The 22687-nt window shown below is 43.0% G+C and overlaps 1 protein-coding gene across 1 annotated transcript in view; it reads right to left on the bottom strand.

Moving 5' to 3' along the window:
• The window catches only part of LOC144791115 (galactose-3-O-sulfotransferase 2-like), a 469770-nt gene that overhangs the window by 58169 nt on the left and 388914 nt on the right, over positions 1–22687 (bottom strand). Inside the window, exons 2-3 of the mRNA XM_078665779.1 lie at positions 14010–14120; positions 8959–9886 (exon numbers count right to left, since the gene is read on the bottom strand). Coding sequence (XP_078521905.1) covers positions 8959–9886; positions 14010–14120 — 1039 coding nt within the window. The remainder of the gene's footprint in view (positions 1–8958; positions 9887–14009; positions 14121–22687) is intronic.

Here is a 22687-nt window from a genome sequence, read left to right on the forward strand (position 1 = left end):
TCCACATACGTGCAGCCAACACGTGTTTCGTCTGGTCTTATTTGACCCAAGACTTCCTCAGGGCTATATTCCTCAACGTCGGTCAATTCAACTTCAAATATTTCCAATTTCAACCTTGTAAGTCTCCAATATCCATTTGGCACATGGCGTCTCCGCTTTATAAGTGTATTTCCCAAATTATTGGTCAATATCTTCTATGTGCCGTTGTAAGTAATCTAGTAAAAAGTATCTCGAACTTTGGATCGCGTATCTCCGGACGCCGACACGGAGATACGCGATCCAAAGTTCGAGATACTTTTTACTAGATTACTTACAACGGCACATAGAAGATATTGACCAATAATTTGGGAAATACACTTATAAAGCAGAGACTCCATGTGCCAAATGGATATTGGAGACTTACAAGGTTGAAATTGAAAATATTTGAAGTTGAATTGACCGACGTTGAGGAATATAGCCCTGAGGAAGTCTTGGGTCAAATAAGACCAGACGAAACACGTGTTGGCTGCACGTATGTGGAATACTGATTATCAAGAATGTTTCAATGAAGATGGAAATTGAAATATCTCAAGAAAATTTGAAATAAAAATAACCACTGTATTTGAAAAAATAATTTTGGACTCTGAGTGCTCGATGACATATTCACAAACTACAGAAGGTAACCACACTGAAAATCTCAAAAGGTTAAAATGACTGATTCAACCATACCAGCAATAATGAGTCAATGCAGAGCCCAGCAACATCCCATGAGTATTGATACATCTTGGCCCATCACATCATGGGAGGGCTTCTCTCGTGCACTGCTTAAGAAATTTCCACGTATCACACAAAAAACCGCAAAAGGAAATCAGGTAATAACAACTGGCAAAATCAGGAATTTAAAATCAGCACGTAACAGCGCCTTAAGACAGGCACGCAGGCACCTGGGGGAAGACCATAATCAAAACAATTTTAAGCAAGCTCAAAAAGCCCTCAGAAATGCAATATTCATCGAGAAAAAGAAACGATCTGAGCAGTTTTGGTTAAAACTGATACACGCAAGCAAAAATGATAATTCAAAGCCTTTTTGGTCTCTTGTTAACTCTAAAATATACAAACAAGGAGGACAAAGCAGCGCTAACATCTCTGAAACCGAATGGGTATCCTATCTAACAGATCATTTTGATGAACCAGAAAATGAAACCTCATCGGATAGACCATTAGCCACGGCTTTACAACCCAAAACATGCCAATCATCAGGCATGATGGATGTGAAGACACCAGGAATCTATACCGAATCATACATAAGGGCTCCAATGATAACTGATATGAAATCACAAAATGCGCAAACTGCTCCGACAACCCTAGAAATATCCGCAGAAAAAATAGCCCGAACGATAACAGAGGGCCGCTCAGACGGAGCGCCAGGGCCAAATGGTTTACCCCAGTCTCTGTTCAAACAGGACATAGAATTCTGGGCAAACAAGTTGGCACCTCTTTTTTCTATTGCCGGATTAACTCGGTTTTACCGGAATCGTGGCAAGGAGCTATTATACACCCAATCTATAAAGGCGGCAAGAGATCAGACCCAAAAAATTATAGGATGATCACCTTATTGGACGTGGAATCAAAATACTATGCCAAACAGCTACTTCGTGCAAAAATCAGGAACTATAACAAACCTGCTCGCAATCTCCGTTCTGTTAGATAAAATGTCCACCTCAAGAATGCTGATGCATGGCTGTTTTGTCGACTTCAAGGCCGCCTTCGACCGCGTTCCTAGAAACAGACTATGGCTTAAATTGCAGAAATGGGGGATTCCACCAACGTTATTACAAGCCATAATCGCGCTACATTCCAACACATGGATTCGCATAAAACTCGGGGATGGATCACATATCTCTAGGAAAATACAAACGACTCTTGGAGTAAAGCAGGGGTGTGTGCTGGCGCCCCTACTTTTTAACCTCTTCATCTCCGATCTGTCAGAGATACTTGACAAAGTCAACTCCCATCCTCCAAAACTGGCCGGGACAAGAGTCAGTAACCTACTGTACGCAGATGACCTGGTACTACTTAGTCACTATAGGGTGGGCCTGCAGAGACTTCTATATCAGCTGTCCCTAAATACCATCGAAAACGATCTGGAACTTAATCTAACGAAGACAAAGGCAATTACCTTCGGGCAAAGGAAATATCAAGGTAGTGGATGGCAATACAATGGCAAAAAAGTTGACGGAGCTCATTCATATAAGTACCTGGGGGTTTACCTGGACAGGAGGGGAACATTCTCTAAACATAGAGACGAGGTGGAAGCCAAAGCCCTGACCATCCAAGTGGCTTTTAAGACCCTCGCAAGACATCTGTCAGGCCCTAGCCTAACCCCACTTATAACTGTAATGAAGGCAAAAATCATTAATTTCCTTACATACAGCCAGGAGATCATGCAAGGGAAAGACAACAGCTGCGTGAATAAAATAATAACAAGAGTATTTAAACAGGTACTGGGCCTACCCAAATCCTCCTCCCCCGCTCAAGTACGCCTTGAATTTGGTCTTCAAGACCACCAAGCAATAGGGCGTGGAGCGTACATCAGGCTGTGCAACAAGCTGCACAACTCCAGAGAGGGAAGCCTGGATGCCCTTTTGTGGCTGGAGATCTCAGCCGTTCAAATCGGCGGCTCATATCGGCGTTACCTGCAGGACTCCATACAACTCCTTGACATAGAAGAAATCTTGTCTTCTAATCCACTGCAGCAGGTATTTAAAACCCACATCAAAAGAAACGTCCGTCTCTGGTCCTTCCATTCTGACAGAGCTCAACTGATTCAACGTAAGCACGCCTGGACAGTTGTATCAGGATTTAAGCCAGGGATTGAGGGCCCACACTTGTCATGTACCTACTCATTGCAGTGGAAAAAAAGATTCCTGGCCCTAGGATGGGAAACTGGCCATTTCTGTATCACCTGCCGGTATGGCGACGTGCAAACTCAAATGTAACGTGCAGAGGCTGCGGGAGCAGTACAGAAACAATGGAGCATGTGGTATGTCTTTGTGCTGCAGCTCAAGACGATCGAAGGAAATTGTTAAAGGGTGAATGGAACAAACTAGGCATTCGTACACGCCGTCAGGCTATTCTTGCATCGATGAACCCGGATAATCCACAACTTAACATCAGGTTTACCAAGTTTGTTACAGTAACAGCAAGAAAATTTACAAACAGTGAGACTCTGCAAGACACCAACGGTTAACCATTAAAAAACAGACGAAGCCTAGCGTCTATGTTGTTGTACTCTCACCCGCCTTCTACAATCCTTCGTAGTACGCAAGTACAGTTGATAACGGTCTCGGCCCATGGACTGACTCGTTTACCCTGTGAATCCCTAGAAATACTGTATGCAGGGGGCTCATTACACAAATGGACTGTAGCCCCAGGATTCTTACCATAAACCCTGAACTATATTACCAAAGTCATTAAATGTTGCTTCTTATAAGCAAATGTCTGCATTCGATCTGACCAGATGGAAAAACTAGAACGGACAACTAAGGTTTAGCACTGTTTTTAACAGGCTATTGGGATTTTAAATTGTTTTTCTGACGAGTTTTACCCCTCATTTCTATTGTGATGGTATAAATGTAAATATTTTAACTATTTATGATATATGTTTTATAGCGCTCGCATGTTCACCATTGTAATGATTTTTATTAATCAAACAATAAAGATATCTCTCAGGGCCTCTTGGTGACCTTGCCAAAGAGGGAGAATGCAATAAATATCCCTGGTAGTGGAATGTGGAATGTAGTGTTTCCTTTGACAGACCTTTCCAACCTTCACCTTGGCACTTTTTAGAATTGCGGTTGACTTTCTAAAACTGGATGAATCCGTACTTTTCACCCTATCGCCTTATCAATTAATGGCCACTTTGAAGCAGGCCACTTGGAAATTAAGTTTCAGCAGGGATAGGGAAGTTCGTAGTTTAAAGAGAGGTACCCACCCGGCCATAGACTCCTGAGTGATAAATAAAGTACAGGCTTATGTCTCTTGGAACCTGCCCCATGGAGTGCACCACTTTTGGCTATTATTGAGGCTGGGTATGCTCCCTTTAAACAACGTACTATCTAAATGGTATGGTTTTTCCCCGACTTATAATCTGTGTAATAATTCTATCCAGGACGTTAATCATGTGCTATTTATTTGCCCTGCTCTAATATTGTATTCACGTAAATGGATGAGACTAATTTGTCTACAATTTTCTATCCTTTCGGCCTAAGCACTAACAGATTCTATTTATGAACCACCAAATGAAATGTTTTGCCATAGGATTTTTAACTTTTTAAAGTGTTTTTAAATATGTACTAACACACATTTATATGAAGGATATAATTATCAACATTGGTTTTATCTGATGTTGAATAGTACTTAGGGCATAAAGGATATTTGAACTCTTTTTTGTATAAAATATTTTAATGTTTTGTATTTGGAGATTTTTCTGTCGGCTTTTGCTAATGATTGTAGAAACCTTGCTATACAACATTTCTTACTAATATGTTGTTGGCCTTTTAGTTTATGTGGATCTCTTTGGAGTTCCAAGATCATAAATAAATAAAACTTGAACTTGAACTAGGTGACCTTGTCAGAGTGGGAGAATGCAGTAAATATCCCTGGTAGTGGAATGTGGAATGTGGTATTTCCTTTGATGTTTTTGGTCTTTTCAGACAGACCTTTCCAACCTTCACCTTGGCACTTGAGCTCGTCCACAAACAGAGCGCTGTATAAGGAAACTTCAGGAAATGAGAAGGAGAGAAGTTAGGGGGCCTTGGGGGAATGCAATTCATGGCTGAGCCTTTGAGACTAGCGGGACTCACACAAGTAATTCAACATTCACTGTTATTCTATTTTGTCCCTCAATGTTGGGCCCTGGCTCTGTATAGTAAGTAATTCATAATTTTACAGATGTTAATTGGACTTTTCACCCATAGATGTGTGAGAATTTGACAAATCTCTTTGTGCGGCAGGACCTGTGTGTTGTTTTCATATTCACATGAAAGAGTGTGAGTGACTTTGAGTGTTGTTTGGATGACTCAAGCTAAAACACCGAAGTTATTACAGCTTACCTTTCTATAACAGAAGGCATTAAGGAGGGACTATCTGTTGCAGGTGATAAGGCTAAATCTAAGGCACATGGATGGTTTGATTCAGCATGTTCTAAAACTCTAATAAAACTAAAAGAGGAGTTACATGAAATGCCTAGAAACCGCTTAGAAGTACGTAAATGTAGATCTGACTATAAGTAGGCAGTAAAATCACGGAAATTAACTATAAGAGAGAAGGCATGTGAACAGCTACAGGAAGCAAGCACCAGTAAAGGTACAAGAGCTTTCTGGACGGTTATTAACTCCACACCTATCTCAAACCCCAAAGCTCCAAGAATGGAGTTTGCCATATTGGAGGGAGAATGGATTAGCCATTTTTCAAAGATTGATGTACTCCCTGATACATCACCATCAAGTGGGCCTGCTCACAATGATGCCGAAAATGTTACTTCCTCCTCAAATTTCTCCCACTACTCCCTTTACAATGGAAGAAGTTAAAAACGCTATTGTAGAGAGCAAGAGTTGTAAGGCTCCAGGACTGGATGCAGTACTGGTCGACTTGTATAAGGGAAATATCGATTTATGGGGACCCATGTTAACCCTGGTACTGAGGGCTTGTTGCTTAGAAGTGAAGCTACCCACATGGGGCGAGTCTATCATTGTTCCAATTTTCAAAAAAGAAGACCAGCTCAACCCTGCCTGCTATAGACCCATTTCACTCCTAGACTTTCTTGTTAAGATAGCAGGGTGTGTAATCTTAAAAAGGCTGCAGGATTGGGCGGAATCACACAACATTTTGTCAGATCTGCAATATGGCCTCCTTCAGGGGATAGGCAAAATTGAACAGAGCCTTAATCTAAATATGTTAATTGGAAAATATGTACACCCTAAGAAAGGCAAGTTATAACCAGCCTTTGTCGATTTAACATCCGCTTTTGACTGTGTTACCCATTCAAAGTTGTGGCAAAAACTAGCGGATCTGGGAGTGGAGGCAGCAATTATTAGCTTATTGAAGGACCTTTACTCGGACTGCAGGGCCAGGGTTAGATACGGTAAGGGGGGAGAATGCGCTAAAGCATGCAGCTTCAATAGAGGGGTGAGACAGGGTTGTGTTCTTGCCCTTTTCTGTTTTCTCTATATATTAACAGCGTAGGGGAGGTTCTTGCAACACCAACTAAAGAATTACCACGAATAGGAACACACCGGTCCGGGGCCTCTTATACGCTGACAATGCCGTTCTTATGGCCCGTACCCCCTTAGCTCTGCAGTCCTTGTTGTCTAATTTTGCTCATTATATGAAAGATCTTGGTCTCTTAACCCCTTGCGTGCTGAGGACGGCCCCCAGCCGTCCCACGTCACATGAGCGTGTGCAGCGGGTGGCCGGGGGCCGTCCGAACCCTGCCCACTCTTCATTTCACCCACACAGCGCAAAATTTCAGCCAGCGCGTAAGGCGTTAATTAAAATAGGGAAAACATTTATCATGAAATGCGGAAGGGCAAGAAAAAAGTGTAGAGCGATTAGAATTGAAGATACTGCAATTGGCGTTACCAAGACTTTCTCCTATCTGGGAGTCTTATTCGAGCAAGACTGCCTATGGAATAAAGTTCTTGCCAGAAGGAAGACTCCTTTCAGTAAAGCCTGGATGGCACTTAGATGCTTTGTAAAACGTCTGGGCACTAACCCCCCGGGGTAATGATACAAATATATAAAGCCAAGTGCATGAGCATAGCGACGTTTGGGGCTGGCCTGTGGCGGTATGAAAATTGTACAGACCTGCAAACAGTGGAAAACACATTTTTTGGATATCTGCTCGGCACTCAAAAAAGCACTTCTGGTTATGTGATCCATGCAGAACTGTGGGCAGAGCATGTTACAGATGTGATAACCTTGCAACCAATACTCATTTGGCACAAAATCTGGATCTCTGAGTATACAGTGTTGAACCAAGCAATTATTAGGGACTGCCTGAAACTAAGTCTGTACATAAGAATTCTATGGTTAGCGTACGTACAACGCATGTTTAATGATATGGGATGCTGTGAGTATTATGAGAGGCCTGAAACACTACGCACCCTTAGTAAAAAAAAAACGGGAAAGAACGATCTGAGGCATTTAGAGACCCTAAGATGGACACTTGAAGTAATGAAACCGAGTGTTCTAAGGAACCAATTCATTATAACTACTTTTAATATACAACCTTATCTGAAATCTGTCATATATGGCAGACATAGATTTCTTTTAACCCATCTGAGATTGGACATTTTCCACCGATTAGTCACCTTCCCAGGATGAATGACTGGGCAGCAAATTTTATTAACTGCCCATGTCATAACCGGCTAGCCCAGGACACATTGCATGTGGTCCTTTTATGTAAGTTTTAGACCAGACCACGGAGAAGATATATTGTCCCAATATTAAAACAGCATGGCTTTACCCAATGTCGACCTGCATACCTATTCCTGCAAACTCTACCTTCTCTAGAAAGATGCTGTAGAATGATGTCATTTTTAAGGGCGGTGTTTTATATTAGAAATAATATGGCGTTAATATGATTAGATTATGATGTAGCACATTATTTTTAATGTTGCATATGAATATTTAGTGGTATCTATGGTTGTGTAATATAACGTTTTTAGAGTCACCATTTTTTAACATTTTAATACATATCAGCACATATGCACTTTATAAAATTGGGCTGGGCATGCTTGCCAACAAACCTGGGGAACAGGATTTGCACATAATTGCAAAAGGCCAATATAAATGGTATTGTAAGCTTCTTAAGATTACTGGGTGTATGTTTTCGGACTTGATTTTTTTGTGGTTTTTAATGCTTGTTATGCTTTTATGGATGTGTTTTTATGCATTCGAATAAAAACAACTTGACTTGACGTGTGATTGATCTACTTAGCTTCATTTACACTTCAGCTTAGCTCTCCATCTTCCACTGTTCCTTTTGTTCCACAAACTTTCTCTTACAATCTTGCCCATCTTGTATGCTCCCCTCCACCTTTTCTGAGGATCTGATTCTTCAGTCTTCTGGTCTTCCCCTTTATTCCTCCTTTTGACTCTATCTTTCACATCAACCATTTCCTTCTCTCTCGTACATATATCTAGACATACTACAAGCTCTTTGTTTCATTGATGTTTTTGTAACAGTCTTTATCAACATCTATATTTTGTAATTATATCCCACTTATTTTGTAACATCTCTTTCACCTTTTTAATTCTAGCTCACTTTCTTCTTCTCTTACACGTTATGTATCTCCATCTCACTAGATAACAAGATTATAGATGTGTAACAGTGAACTGCAGGGATGTTTTTCACTGAGGGATTCTGAGTGACATCAAATAGACAACAAGAGCGAAGCTTGAGTTGTCTACGATGTCACTGAGAACCCCAAAGTGAAAAACATCCCAATGATTCACTTTTTACCCATCTTTTAATGTTATCTTTAGTTTAGTATGGACCTCAAAATCATCTACCCCTGCCTTTAACTACTGCACTGGGGCAAAGGATTATGGGAGAGCTTTACATAACATGCCCTCTCCTCCCTGACACAAATGTAAAAGAAATATCTTACCGACAATCCTCAATCAAAACCCACTGTCATTCCTGCCTGCTTCCCCCTACTCCAGTTGTGCTTTCTGCTTTCATTCAAAGCAGACAAACAGAGCTGCACTTACAGGGTCTCAGAGAGCCCAGTCACCTGGCCTGGAAGGAAGTTGATAGCCAGTTTTGTTATCAACTGTTGTGATGTCATAGCAAGGAGTTCTGACTTCCAGAAACTGAAATAAACGATAGAGGCCCTCTAGGAGAGCCATACATAACATCCCTATGCATGCACTCAAGCACATATCCCAACCGTTATATTCACCAGCTCTCACCTCTTGTTGTTGAAACCTCATGTGGTGGCACATTATGTTGAACCGGTTGGCGGTGTCTGAGGAGTAACCTTCCACAAACCGTGCCGAGAAATAGTGAGGGTAGTACAGCTGAGTAACTGAGTTGTAGGGCAACGCGAATGTGAGGTTGTGAGCTTCCCCGAATCGGAAGAGAATATTCATGATGGTGCTGCTGGCACTCTTGTGGATTTTGAGGAAAACAATGTTGGTCTGGGGTTCGCAGGTCATAACTGGAGATGAATTGGACACATGAGATGAGCCGGTCAGTGTCATTTTGATTTTACCAAGAACGTCATTTGAATCTTCTGTCTGTGATATCTGCTGTTTGGTCGGCCTTAAGTCAATGTTAGAACTGCCTTTGCTGATGACTTCAGTTGTAAATTGTGATTTGTGAGTTTCGTTTGATGGTAGACTGGCTTCCATAGTCGGTTCACCCTGCGACATTTGTCCATCCTTGCTGGACAATAATTTGTTATTCCACTCAATAAGCTTCTGTTCCTTTCCTGCTCCTAGCTCTTTTTCGAAAGGTGTTTCCTCATTCCTGTCCTTTTGTCCAAAAGAGGGTTCAGCCTGGCTATCCTGCCGACCTTCTGCTTTGGCACCTTGGGCTGTGGCTGCCAAGATGTTGGTCTGAAAGATCCAGCTTTCATTATTATCCCCAAGGGCAGTGACCCTATCAGACACATCTTCAGCCTCTGGGTCACCGACCTGCAGATTGGACATAATAAACTCCTGCTTGAGTTCCAACAAGTTCACTTCATCTTCAGTCGGAGTTGGGTCAAGTGTGAGCTTGTGACTTTTACCTTGTTCACCTTCATCCGTAAGGACTCCCAGGGGGGACCTTTTCTGGGTAAGAATGGCACTACCGGAGATGTGGTGTAGAAGAAGGCGTTTGAGCTCCTGATCGCACCTAAGAAACAGAATTTTTCTTACTGTTAAAACCCAGACACAGTTTTTTGTGTAGATTGCAATGTTCATTGTATACACGTGATTAATTGTGATGATTTCAGCGTTAACTCCAATTTTGAGTTACTTTCTTGCCCGTTAATTATTGTGCTAGCATGAATAGAATGCGGCTGTTCCATCACATGCATTACATTTTTCCCTTGCATGATTGTCTTCATGTTATTGAGGCTTGTTTCACATATACTGGTGTAATGTGAAAATGAGAGTACAACCGAATTCTGATTCTGGACAAGCCAATGCCACTAAAAACCCATTGGACTGGGGCAGGGCCATTGATTCACCACTCAAACATTCCATAGGCAAATGATTTTAATACTAATGCGTCTCCTGTTTGAAAAGTATGGTATATATTAACATTCTAACTTAAGGGAAGGGAACCACTCTACTTCAATTACGTCAATTTGGGGAAGTCAGGGGTAAAAACTACTATCTCTGTATTGCTTTTTTGACTCCCTGACAATCAATCAATCAATCAAGGCATTTATAGAGCGCACTACTCACCCGGAGGGTCTCAAGGCGCTTGGGGGGGGGGGGGGGGGGTGCCGCTACTGCTCGAACAGCCAGGTCTTGAGCTTCTTCCTGAAGGAGAGGTGGTCTTGGGTCAGGCGAAGGTCGGTCGGGAGGGTGTTCCAGGTCATGGCGGCCAGGTAGGAGAAGGACCTTCCTCCTGTTGTCGCTCTTCGGATGCGGGGGACGGCGGCGGGGGCGTGGTTGGTCGATCGGAGGTGGCGTTTGGGAGCGTAGAAGTTGAGGCGGTTGTTGAGGTAGCTCGGGCCATGGTCGTGTAGGGCTTTGTGTGCGTGGGTGAGGAGACGGAAGGTGATTCTCTTGTTGACGGGGAGCCAGTGCAGGTCTCTCAGATGTCCGGAGATGTGGCTGCGTCGGGGGATGTCGAGGATGAGTCTGGCTGAGGCGTTCTGGATCCGCTGGAGTCTCTTCTGGAGCTTGGCGGTGGTTCCGGCGTAGAGGGCGTTGCCGTAGTCCAGTCGGCTGGTGACGAGGGCCTGGGTGACCGTCTTCCTGGTCTCGGTGGGGATCCACCGGAAGATCTTCCGTAGCATGCGCAGGATGTTGAAACAGGACGCGGAGACGGCGTTGACTTGTCTGGTCATGGAGAGGGAGGAGTCCAGGATGAAGCCCAGGTTGCGTGCGTGGTCTGTCGGTTTGGGTGCGGTGCCCAGGGCGGGGGGCCACCAGGAGTCGTCCCAGGCGGAGGGCGAGGAGCCTAGGATGAGGACTTACGTCTTGTCTGAGTTCAGTTTCAGGCGGCTGGTCGTCATCCACTCGGCTACGTCTTTCATCCCTTCGTGGAGGTTGGTTCTGGCGGCGGCGGGGTCGTTGGTCAGGGAGAGGATCAGCTGGGTGTCGTCGGCGTAGGAGATGATGTTGAGGTTGTGTTGGCGTGCGATGGCCGCAAGGGGGCTCATGTAGACGTTGAAGAGGGTGGGGCTGAGCGAGGAGCCCTGAGGAACGCCGCAGATGACTTCCGTGGCTGCAGATCTGAACGGTGGCAGGCGTACTCTCTGTGTCCTTCCAGCGAGGAAGGAGATGATCCACTCCAGAGCCTTTTCCTGGATTCCGATGTTGCTGAGGCGCTGCACTAGGGTGCGGTGGCAAACAGTGTCGAAGGCCGCGGAGAGGTCGAGGAGGATGAGGGCTGCTGTTTCGCCGTTGTCCAGCAGGGCTCGGATGTCATCGGTGGCAGCGATGAGGGCGGTCTCGGTGCTGTGGTTGGCTCGGAAGCCAGACTGTGAGGGGTCGAGGGATCCATTCGTCTCGAGGAAGGCGGCCAGCTGCTTGTTGACGGTTTTCTCGATGACTTTGGCTGGAAACGGGAGGAGCGAGATGGGGCGGTAATTCTTGAGTTCGGTGGGGTCCGCTGTTGGTTTCTTTAGTAGAGCGCTGATTTCGGGGTGCTTCCAGCTCTCAGGGAAGGTGGCGGTGTCGAAGGAGGTGTTGATGATGTCCCGCAGGTGGGGTGCGATGACAGCGTCGGCCTTGTTGAAGACGTGGTGAGGGCAGGGGTCTGTCGGAGATCCGGAGTGGATAGAGTTCATCGTGCAGATGGTGTCTTCTGTGTTGATCTGGGTCCAGGTGCTGAGGGTGGTGGTGGGGGGCGTTGGTGCGGTCGTGGGGAGCGTTGTTTGTGTTTGTGACACTATCCTTGCTTGCCCTGGTCTCAGAGCTCTGATACTTTATGTCCCCACTCCTTGCCCTTATATTAGCCCCTCAGTAGTACATACAACAGTGTTGAAAAGTGAGCAAAGGGGCATTTGTTTCTTCTCATTGGCTCTAACACGTGTGATGTCACTTAAACTATTCTGTCAACCTGGTGAATCACCATATATGCATCACTTCTAGTTCTTACTAGAGCCCATACCCAAGAGGCAGTGTTCTGATCCCATTGCAATGGTACTTGGAAGCTCAGATGCATTAACTTACTTTCATCTTCAGCACACAACTTGGAATTTTTGGAATGAGAGACCCTGTATTCACTTTCAATTCAAAATCTAATACACATCTTAGAGACAGTCAATACGTTTCCCTTTTTATGGTAGTTCCTAGTCAAACAGAAATAATATCGTCCCATTCCAACTTCAGCTTTCAAAAGGGTACCATTACATTGGGAAACAGATTTAACATGGTGGGCTACATCGCGCGTGCCGTTACAAGACAAGTGGAATCATTCTTGCATTAACCACAAATATGCCTTAACCATGCATATTCCTATACAATGATTTCCGTTGTGAAGGTGTTAAAGGCATATGCGTGTTAAAGGAGTCAGCAGTCTAGCACTAGAGCGAGTGGGCGGGAGGTGTAGGAGACTTACTACTGCAGCAATGGAAGGAACAGTGGCTTGGTGAGTTATTTTGTTTCTGATTTAGGTTTTAGGACGGCGAGTCAGGATATTTTTATGGGCTGGGGCCGGGTTTTAGGGCTTAGGGTGGGGGTCAGGGTAGTTTTAGGGCTAGAGTCGGGGTCATTTTGAGGGCTGGGGGTGGTTTTTAGGGCTCAGGGTGGGGGGCTTGGGTTGGCATTGTTTTTAGGGCTGAGTTATGGGGCTCAGGGCAGGGGCTGTTTTTAGGGCTGGAGACGGTTTTACGGGTGAGGGTGGGGGCTAGGTAGTTATTAGGGCTGGAGGCAAGGATTTAGGGCTCAGATTGAGGGGTCGGGATTGTTTTTAGAGCTAGGGGCGGGGTGATTTGCAGGGCTGGGGACCGGGTTTTAGAGCTCAGGGCGGGAAGGGTGGTGTGAGATCTTTACCACGCATATGCATTTACCAATCATGTCTTTACAACGAAATTCATGGTAAATGCATGCGTGGTAAAGACTAAAGACGCGGTCGTGGCTGAGACCACTTTGTTAAGGCATGCAAAGAAATCACATGCTTTGTATCGTCATACAACCCATTACATTTACCGTATTTTCCGGCGTATAAGACGACTTTTTAACCCCTTAAAATGTTCTGGAAAGTCGGGGGTCGTCTTATACGCCGGGTGCCAAATTTGACGGTATGTTTTCATGCGTTTTACATAGCGCGGACTTTACCTGAAGGTGTCAGAGCGCTCTACAGTAGGAACAGTGTTGATACAAGACAAACAATTACAAATGAACAAATTACAAAAGCAAACGTTAAGTTACATGGATCAAAAGTGACAAAAGTGAGCAACCAAAATACATGAGGTAGCAATCGGTACATTCCTGGAGAAAAAAGTGATGTGTGCAGGTTACAAAAGCGTACAAAGTACGAGATAAAATAAAATAAATTCTCAAAATGGCTATGCAGGACTGCGTTGGACTGCGCTGGAAGTGGGGGTAGTCTTATAGGGCAAGTGTAGCACGAAACCTACATTTTATCTAGCAAAGTAGGGGGTCGTCTTATACGCCGGGTCGTCTTATACGCCGGAAAATACGGTAGTTGTATTCCAATTTAACCTTGTCTCTGATCATATGGATAGTAATAATGGTTTGAAATAGAAGATTCATGACAAGTAACTTTCTAGTTAGCTGGGCAATGGGACTTTCTATGGAGTCTTGTGGTGGTAGGTTTCTTGAGTGATGATTACCTGTTTAAACGAAGAACACCTGACAACTGATGTGTGAGAAAGAGAACACTGAAGACAACAAGGCCAACCCAGAGCAGTGCCACCTTGCCCCTGAGATTCAGCAAGAGCTTCCTGAAAACAAAACAGAAATAACGGGTTAATTTCAACATCATCACAATCAACAGAGAAATCTTAAAATTAGTGATCAGTACTTGCTGGTTTGCATCCCAACACATTTAGTCCCTCATTTCAGAAATGGGAGTTACATTTCCACTCAGAAGTAAGTTGGGAAAACCCTGAGTTCATGGTACCATCCAGTGGGCAGTGGCCTCTGTCAGAGGCTTCTGTCTGCAGAGAAACTGCAGGAAATGTGGGATAGTGTTGTCAGCGGATAGGTAAGTGGAGATTCATATGCATGTGAACATGCTGAATAGACTTGACCCTCATCAGTTTTTATGGCTATCAGCATTATATTACAGATGACGTAAGACTACATGCCACGGAAAGGTGTATGATCAAGTGTGTGGCGGGACACTCAAAGAACTCCCTGAAACTCGCCAGTGTGTGGGTTATCCCACTTACCAGTAAGTCAGTAGTATACCCCCTACCTCTCCTCTGGAGGGGGGTATTTATGTATTCTCTCTCCACTTAGTCTTTTATATATCTTGTGTTTAGCAAAATTACAGACATCATTCCTGCAAGGATTGAATCTTATGCACTGTAAACCTCCGTGCAGGTCATCGAGCCTACTCCTTTATTCTCTTGGGTAACAGATGTATCCATGGGAATAAATAGAATAGGTTAAGCCATTCAGAGAAGAACCCCGTCGCCTGGTCATTATGAATTTTGCTTAGCTTTATTCTCGCTCACTTAATATTTAGCATCATCATGTTTTAAATTTCAAAATATTCCATGAAACATACGGTAGAACAATACAAAAAATACAATTTAAGAAAAAACAAAACTAACATCCGACCTACATCAACATCATTCATATTAAAAAAGTAAGTATATACATGGAGCCAGATGTATCAAGAAATGCTTTGACGATATTAAATAGCGAATTTTACCGTTTCACTATTTAAGAATTGTAAAAATGAAGTGTATGTTGGGTTTACTTAAAAAATTGCGAATCCTAAATATTCCTTATTAGCGAATTGCAAATTGTGATTCGCTATGAAGAAATACCTTCCCATTGCTTCCTATGGGCCTAGAGGCCCATTGGAATTAATGGGATTGCATTCGCAATTTGCGAGTAAGGAATAGATAACTGTGATAAGGTAGGATTTCCTTGTAATGAAAAGGCAGTTTAATGTTGTACTAGGTTCAGCTCCCAATTTAATGCACCTCATCCAGCACAGCAGCAAGTGTACTGACTACAGTTGAATACTAATACTGTACTCAGCAGACGTCCACAGCAGAACTCATGATATCACTTGTGAGTTTAAAAGGCTAGGTCAGAAATACACCACACTTCTTGACCTCAATATCTAAAATATAAACTAATATTTTATGTAAAGTGATCCAGCGCTGTGTCAACCTCTTATCATTGGTTATCGGATGGGACTTCTTTGTGACTGAGAGGTGAAGAGAGTTAACGCTTGGTCAAGCACACATAATTTACTGTGTAACTCATTTGGCTACACGATAAGGACCAGGAACCAGTAAATAAAGTCAAGTTGTTTTATTACAAGTTAGCAGTTAAATTAATGTAAATGAACCTCAATACCATGCTTAAAAGGTACAGAATAGTAACTGGCTAGCCAATCCTCCTAAAGACGTTCAGGCTTATCAATATGAAGAAGTACAGTCACAACAATACAAAGAATTAACTACAAATCTGGTGCTCAAAGAAGAATCTTCGATTTTCCTCCTTAAACTTAAATAATATCTAAGGTCCTCTAGTTTAGAATCTAAAACAATTAAAAGTGATTTAGTCTAAAGAAGTCTCAATAAGTTGGGGAAATTCAGACAAAGAGAAAAATGTGAGAAGTATGTGGGAAGGAGTCAGGATTACAGAAGCTCAGTTAAGAGTCTTCTTGTGATAAGGAAATAAGTGTTAGCCGAAGCCACGCTCAGAAAATAATCAAAGGGGTAAGCATAGAGGTCTGTCTCTTTCAAAGTCCAAGGAAATGTGGCCAACATCAGCCTGTGAGAACACTAATTAACACCACACAAATCCTCTGGGTAACTCCCCTTTCTCACAACATCAGGGGCTCCATTGTCCTTTCAATCTCACGTTTTGAGCTGCAACATTAGAAGACTCCCCCAGACCATTCCTGAGGATGACCTTGTCTTTGTTACTGCAACACTTCGATACATTACTTCAATTAACGCTCCGGGCCGCCATGTTCTTTGGCAAAGTCATCTTCTCAGGCTCTCTATCAGTACTACAGAATTACATATATTCTCAAACTAATAAACCATGCAAACATACCTTCAAAGAAAAAGACCAGCAAGCAGAGAAAACCATATTTTAAGCATAACGAAATTCAGGCCTACTTGAGTCAATTTAAGCATATTACTCAATGGTACACATTAATATGTGGTGTTTATGCACATACAACTACAAATGAATGCCACATATAAGTACATACATTCAGCATTAGATTTACGTTGCACCCTAAGTAAATATAAAGTAACTTTGAATGCACAAATATAAGTGTGGCTGCGAAACTACATTATGAATACAATGGGAAAACATTGATGCACCCGTTTACATAAATCTCTCTTGTTTCTAATGTAAATACATCTAAATAGTGTGAGCATTCTTTATCAAATCTCTATAGATCATATTTCATTTTAATAAGGATGTTTGATTTTCTAGTGCTACAGTGAATATGCTAATGTAACACTTTACATTATTAATGTTAGTACAGACAAGCATGTAGTGCTAAGTGCACAGATATGTTGCGTATTTATGACATTTGAGGGTGTAGCCAAATTTGAGCTACTCCAATCATCCCATGGCAAATCAAGCCATCACATTCAGATATTATTATATATATATTATCAGATGAACCATTTAAAACCTCATGGACTTCATAAATGTTTGTCTAGATTTCCCCAGTTATTCATGTCACCATAGTATTTACTATGCCTGTCTTCTAATTCTATATCTGCTCTTTTTTTATCTTGGTTCCCTTCTTCACCTGTGCCCATTTATATCCCTTATAGATCAATACCAGGAATATTGCAAAAAGAACAATTATCACAAGGGTCTTCAAGAAACCTCCAATAAGTTTTCCAAATCATCTGCCTATAGCAGAAAATCAATTTCCAACTGCTTTCCAAGCACCTGTTTCCTTCAAATCTCATTCATGTCAGTTATGTTTTTGATATCCTTCAAGTCCTTACTTTTGTCAAGGATGTAAGTACAGCATTGTTGAACCTTTAACATCCAACGGACAGCACCCTCCTTTGCTGGAAGGATGTCTAATGCAAGATGGTTCTGCAAAACCATGGATCTCCCAGCTACCTTTTCAGTATCTACAATTAATAAATCATCTGCTATACTAGTAGACAACCTATCTACAATTGTGGACAATTTTCTAATTTTTATGTAATTCAAAATCTCTCCCACAGATGGAATAATTGCACCAAACATAGATCCTACTACTTCTCAAGCACTAATTCCTCTTTTGGGTCTAGACTTCTGTTCCCACACAGGATCATGAAAATGTTCCACATGATAAATCTTTGTAAAATCTATGCCTAAATAACGTGTACCATACCATCCTTTTGGCAATCTGAAATATGTATGTCATCCACAAACCTAATAAATTCCAGGAGTCACAGGATCTTTCCCAATAATAACTCCCAGTGTACTTTGGTTTCAAATATGTTTTTACACTCGCTCTTTCCCACAAATCTTGAGTCGGCTGTGAACTTTCCTCTAGTTATGCATAATTTCCCTTTCTGTCTCCACTCTAAAATGAATGCAGCTTGATTCCCTGCTACTTAATGTTCAATTTCTTCTCTGTACCACTGATATAGCATTTTAACTTCCTTTGATTTAGGCTCCATTCCTCTCTTTCTGTCCTCAACTGAATTTATAAAGCTCTTCTCTACATTGAATAAGATACAGATCACATTGTTTTGGTGAGCATAAACAGAGTTCAGTGTCATGGTGGGGCTGAAAAATCCTTTAGCTCTCTCTATATGTTTAGCTTCAAGGTAATAATTCAACTGCCTACGTATGGGAACTACCAAAAATATCAAATCATAATTTGAAAAATAATATTGGAAATGACCCTGGCCATACAAAAGACTCATTAACAAGTTAACAGTAGTACCATAAGTCAGAGGAATGTGATGGTAGCTGATTCTGTCAGCTGATGCATGCAATTGCGTACAAATGTAACAATCCCTAGCACCCATACTGTCAATGTACTCATAAAGCAATTCATAGTAAACATTTGAAGAAAGGTCTTGTACACAAGCATCTATGTGTAAACCTTTATCATTAGGTGAGTGCATTTTATCATCAGTAGCAAGTGGGGGTCTTAGGAGTAAATATAGCCCTAGTCTGCTCTAAACTAGATGAAGTGGGTGAGTGTAATACCAGAAGTAGCATAATTAGTGCTACACTTGCAGTTATCAATACACCTGCTATTATGTACCTGCATCTATTTGTGTTATTATTAGAATCCATAACCTTTCTGAAACAAGACAGTTTGTGTGAAAAGCAGCAAATGTCTTTCGGTTAGTTTCCAAATGAGCAAATAGCAAACATTGTAAATGTAATTAAAATGCAATCATAGTATTTACAAGGTCTAAGTGAGTCTTCATTAGCACAACTCCTTCTTGTATGTGTCAGCCTTAAGCTTCTTCAGCAGACTCAGGCCTAGGCACTCTATTCTTAATGCTTTTAGCAAACTCTATTTGTAAAGTCTCTGTTCAAAAGTTAATTTCAAAGTTCAATCTTGAAAGCAAATTAAGGACAGTGTGAGTAAGTCTTTTCTGTGACAAAGTAGCATCAAAATATAGTTCTGCCACAATTATGTAATCACAGAGGTTCAGCTAAATTAGTGCCAAAACTCTTTCTTGTGGGCATTTATTGCAAGATATGTTCATTCAGGGGAAGAATACATCTGACAGGGTACTCGTGCACTCTTTGATCTCCATACTACTGTCCCTTCATTATCACTGTCACTAAGGCCAGATTCCTCAGTATCTTCTGAGATAGTATGTGGCATACATCTTTCAAGCAAACCTTGTCGTCTGTCCTCTTGGCCACTGGTCTCCAGGCACTAGACACTTAACCAGGGCCTGATGCTGATGCAGTCAACACTTCAGGGTGGTACACTTTGTTCCGACTTCAACTGTTGACTAATTCAGCCCCGCTTCAGGCCAAACATGCTCTGTCCCAGACTCTTGCTGATCCCCAATAGTTGGACTAACCTGCTTCCTTTGTCTCACTGTAACCACTTCAGGGACAGGTGCTGTTACATCATAAATAAGGCACGGGACTCTGCGAGTATGCACGGCATTCACCCATTTGGGGAGACCTCTGCACTTCACAGCTGTTGTAGTGATCAAGATGACCCAGTAAGGTAATTGCCACCACAGCTCCAAACATGTTTTGCACATGTCCTTCTTCACCATAACCCAGTCGCCGGGACTGAGGTCATGGCACTGCTCCTGATGAAGATAGGCTCTAATCTCTCCAACTTGAGGAGACTCAGAACACACCACATCAGTCAGTAATTTGCAGTAATCAAGAACCATGTCATCTGTAATGTTCATAAACTCATTTGCAGGCACAGCTGGCAATCTCATTGCTATGCCCATGATTATCTCAATGGGAGATAATCCTGTCCTCCTATCGGGGGTACTCAGAAGGGTCATCAACACAAGGGGTAGCGCATCAGGCCACTTCAGAGATGTCTAAGCACATACCTTAGTAAGTCTGGATTTCAGCATCCCATTGACTTGCTCCACAATGCTTGAAGACTCAGGTAGGTAGCTGCAGTTAAGTCGCTGCTCCACTGGCAATGCTGCACACAATATCTTCAGATCCTCATTATTACAATGAGTTCCTCTATCTGATTCCAAAGAAGTAATTTATCCTAGTGGGGTAAGCTTTAACCCAACACGAGAAGATGCACACAATCACCAGGAAAGCCCATTACTCACAGGCCTTTGATAAAGTCCAGTTGCATCCTATTAAAGGGACCTCCTGATCTCCCTATGTGACTCAGGGTTACTGCAATTCTTCTTCCTACATCCATTTGCTGAAACACAACACCCCTGTGAAAGAACCCTTCAGCCATCAGACTGAACCTAAGATTGAACCATGTCGGCCAAAACAGATGAACCATAGCATCTCTACCTGCATGAGCAGGTCCATGATAGTGTCTCGCCATTGGGGTAACAGGCTGTCTGCTAACTCAGGTCATCCATCTCTTAAAACCCAAATGTCATGTTCATCTCTCTTGACACAACCTGCTCTAACCGAGCCCTGATGTTCTGCTTCTGACAGTTTCTCCTGAAGTCGATTAACTTCCTCTCGTGCATCAGCTGTGTGTAGCAAGAGGTTGTACTTGGTCTCATCTCTTCCCTCATTTAGATATTTACCACTAAAAGTACAAGCATTTAAGGCACAATATCTGGCAATCTCATCAGCCTACCTGCTGCCACTGGATTCAAGATAGCCTGACTGATGAGGGTTATGAACCCGAAACCGGTTCCAGGATGCCTGTTTCCGGTCCTAGAAAGACATGGCTTGGCAGTTCGGGCTGGACTGTTTCCATGAGGCACAGGGTCAGACTGATTTGCATATGGCCAAGTCTGAACTGGGGTGGTGGAGTGAGCTAAAGAAGGGTGATGGATTAAACCCAGATCAGCTGACTGGGGGTGAGTGTTTGATTTGCTCAAGCGCTCTGTCCATCATCCCCTTTGGTATCGCTTTGTTCGCCCTAAGTTGGCAGGGTATGCCCAGACGTGGGTCCCTTGCTCACATTGCCACTGGATTCAAGATAGCCTGGCTGATGAGGGTTATGAACCTGAAACCGGTCCCAGGATGCTTGTTTCCAGTCCAGGGAAGACATGGCTTGGCAGTTTGGGCTGGACTGTTCCCATGAGGCACAGGGTCAGACTGATTTGCATATGGCCAAGTCTGAACTGGGGTGGTGGAGGGAGCTAAAGAATGGTGATGGATTAAACCCAGATCAGTTGACTGTGGGTGAGTGTTTAATTTGCTTACGCGCTCCGTCCATCATCCCCTTTGGTATCACTTTGTTCGCCCTAAGTTGGCAGGGTATGCCCAGACGAGGGTCCCTTGCTCACTTTGCCACTGGATTCAAGATAGCCTGGCTGATGAGGGTTATGAACCTGAAACCGGTCCCAGGATGCTTGTTTCCGGTCCAGGGAAGACATGGCTTAGCAGTTCGGGCTGGACTGTTCCCATGAGGCACAGGGTCAGACTGATTTGCATATGGTCGTGTCTGAACTGGGGTGGTGGAGTGAGCCAAAGAATGGTGATGGATTAAACCCAGTTCAGTTGACTGGGGGTGAGTGCTTGATTTGCTCAAGCGCTCCGTCCATCATTCCCTTTGGTATCACAGTAACATAAGCATCTCCTTTGTGGTCTGAAGAGCATTTCATAGATGCAATTCAAGCAGGTAGGTGTAGTGACTTCAACAGGCTATGCACACTTTCTCCATTCCTAATCAGGGACTCTGAGGAGGTCATTAATCTCCGCTGTGACCATAACTCTACAAAGTCAGGGACAACATCAAAGCCATACTGATTACCAGAGAAAATGGTCACTTTCAGCTGATCTGAAACACAGCATGCTCTGGTAAGATCAATCAATTCAGTCACTTGGGCAGAAAACACTCCTTGAAGCCAGGAGGTTCGACCACACCTAGAACAGCACAAACTGCATAAGCAGCTCTAAGACTTCTTGGCCTCATAAACAGGAACCATCAACAAACATTACATAATCTGATATCGGTAGTGGCACATCTTGTATGTCAGGTCTTGGCTTGGTGCACAGCTCAGTAATATCAATACAGTCATGCTCAACCTCACCCCAAATAACATCATTTACAGGACTAGGCAGTATATTGGCAGGATTTGAAGTGTTGTAGATCTCCTGAGGGTCAAATTATCTGTCACAAGTATGGCTTACTCATACTTGGTCAAACTGCTATTGGGAAGGTGTTTGGTCTTGGTACGGGTCAAAAATATTTCCACAGAGAGGGAGACAAAAACTACTAGAGGATGACCCATAACAATGCTCTCATACTGCACAATGCTGACACCTGTGGAGGCCATGACTTTGAGACAGCTGGGTAAAGCAGCAGCTACTGGATCAAATGTAGCTAAAAAAAATAAGCCACAGATCAGTGAGAATTCCCGTGCATCTGAGTAGGCACTGAGAGAGCACAGCCCTCCCTCTCACTGCAAACACGAAGTGAGCCACTTATTGTAATAAAGAATTTCCAGTGCTAGTGTATGAAATAAACTTTCTCTCATCCCTGAGATAGCATGCATGCAAATGTAATCCAATGGTACCAGATCTGACATATCCTTGTGTGTCAGCCTCTGTAAAGGCTTGGCTACTAGGGATAAGTTGGGGATCCACTGTCAACAGTAGCCCATCATTCCCAATAACATTGGGACATCTTTCTGAGTTGCTGGCAGATTCATTCTCAGAAATGCTGAGGTTTTCTCTTGTGACACCTACCTTG

The sequence above is a fragment of the Lissotriton helveticus genome, chromosome 11, assembly GCF_964261635.1.
Source record: "Lissotriton helveticus chromosome 11, aLisHel1.1, whole genome shotgun sequence".
Taxonomy (NCBI): Eukaryota; Metazoa; Chordata; class Amphibia; order Caudata; family Salamandridae; genus Lissotriton; species Lissotriton helveticus.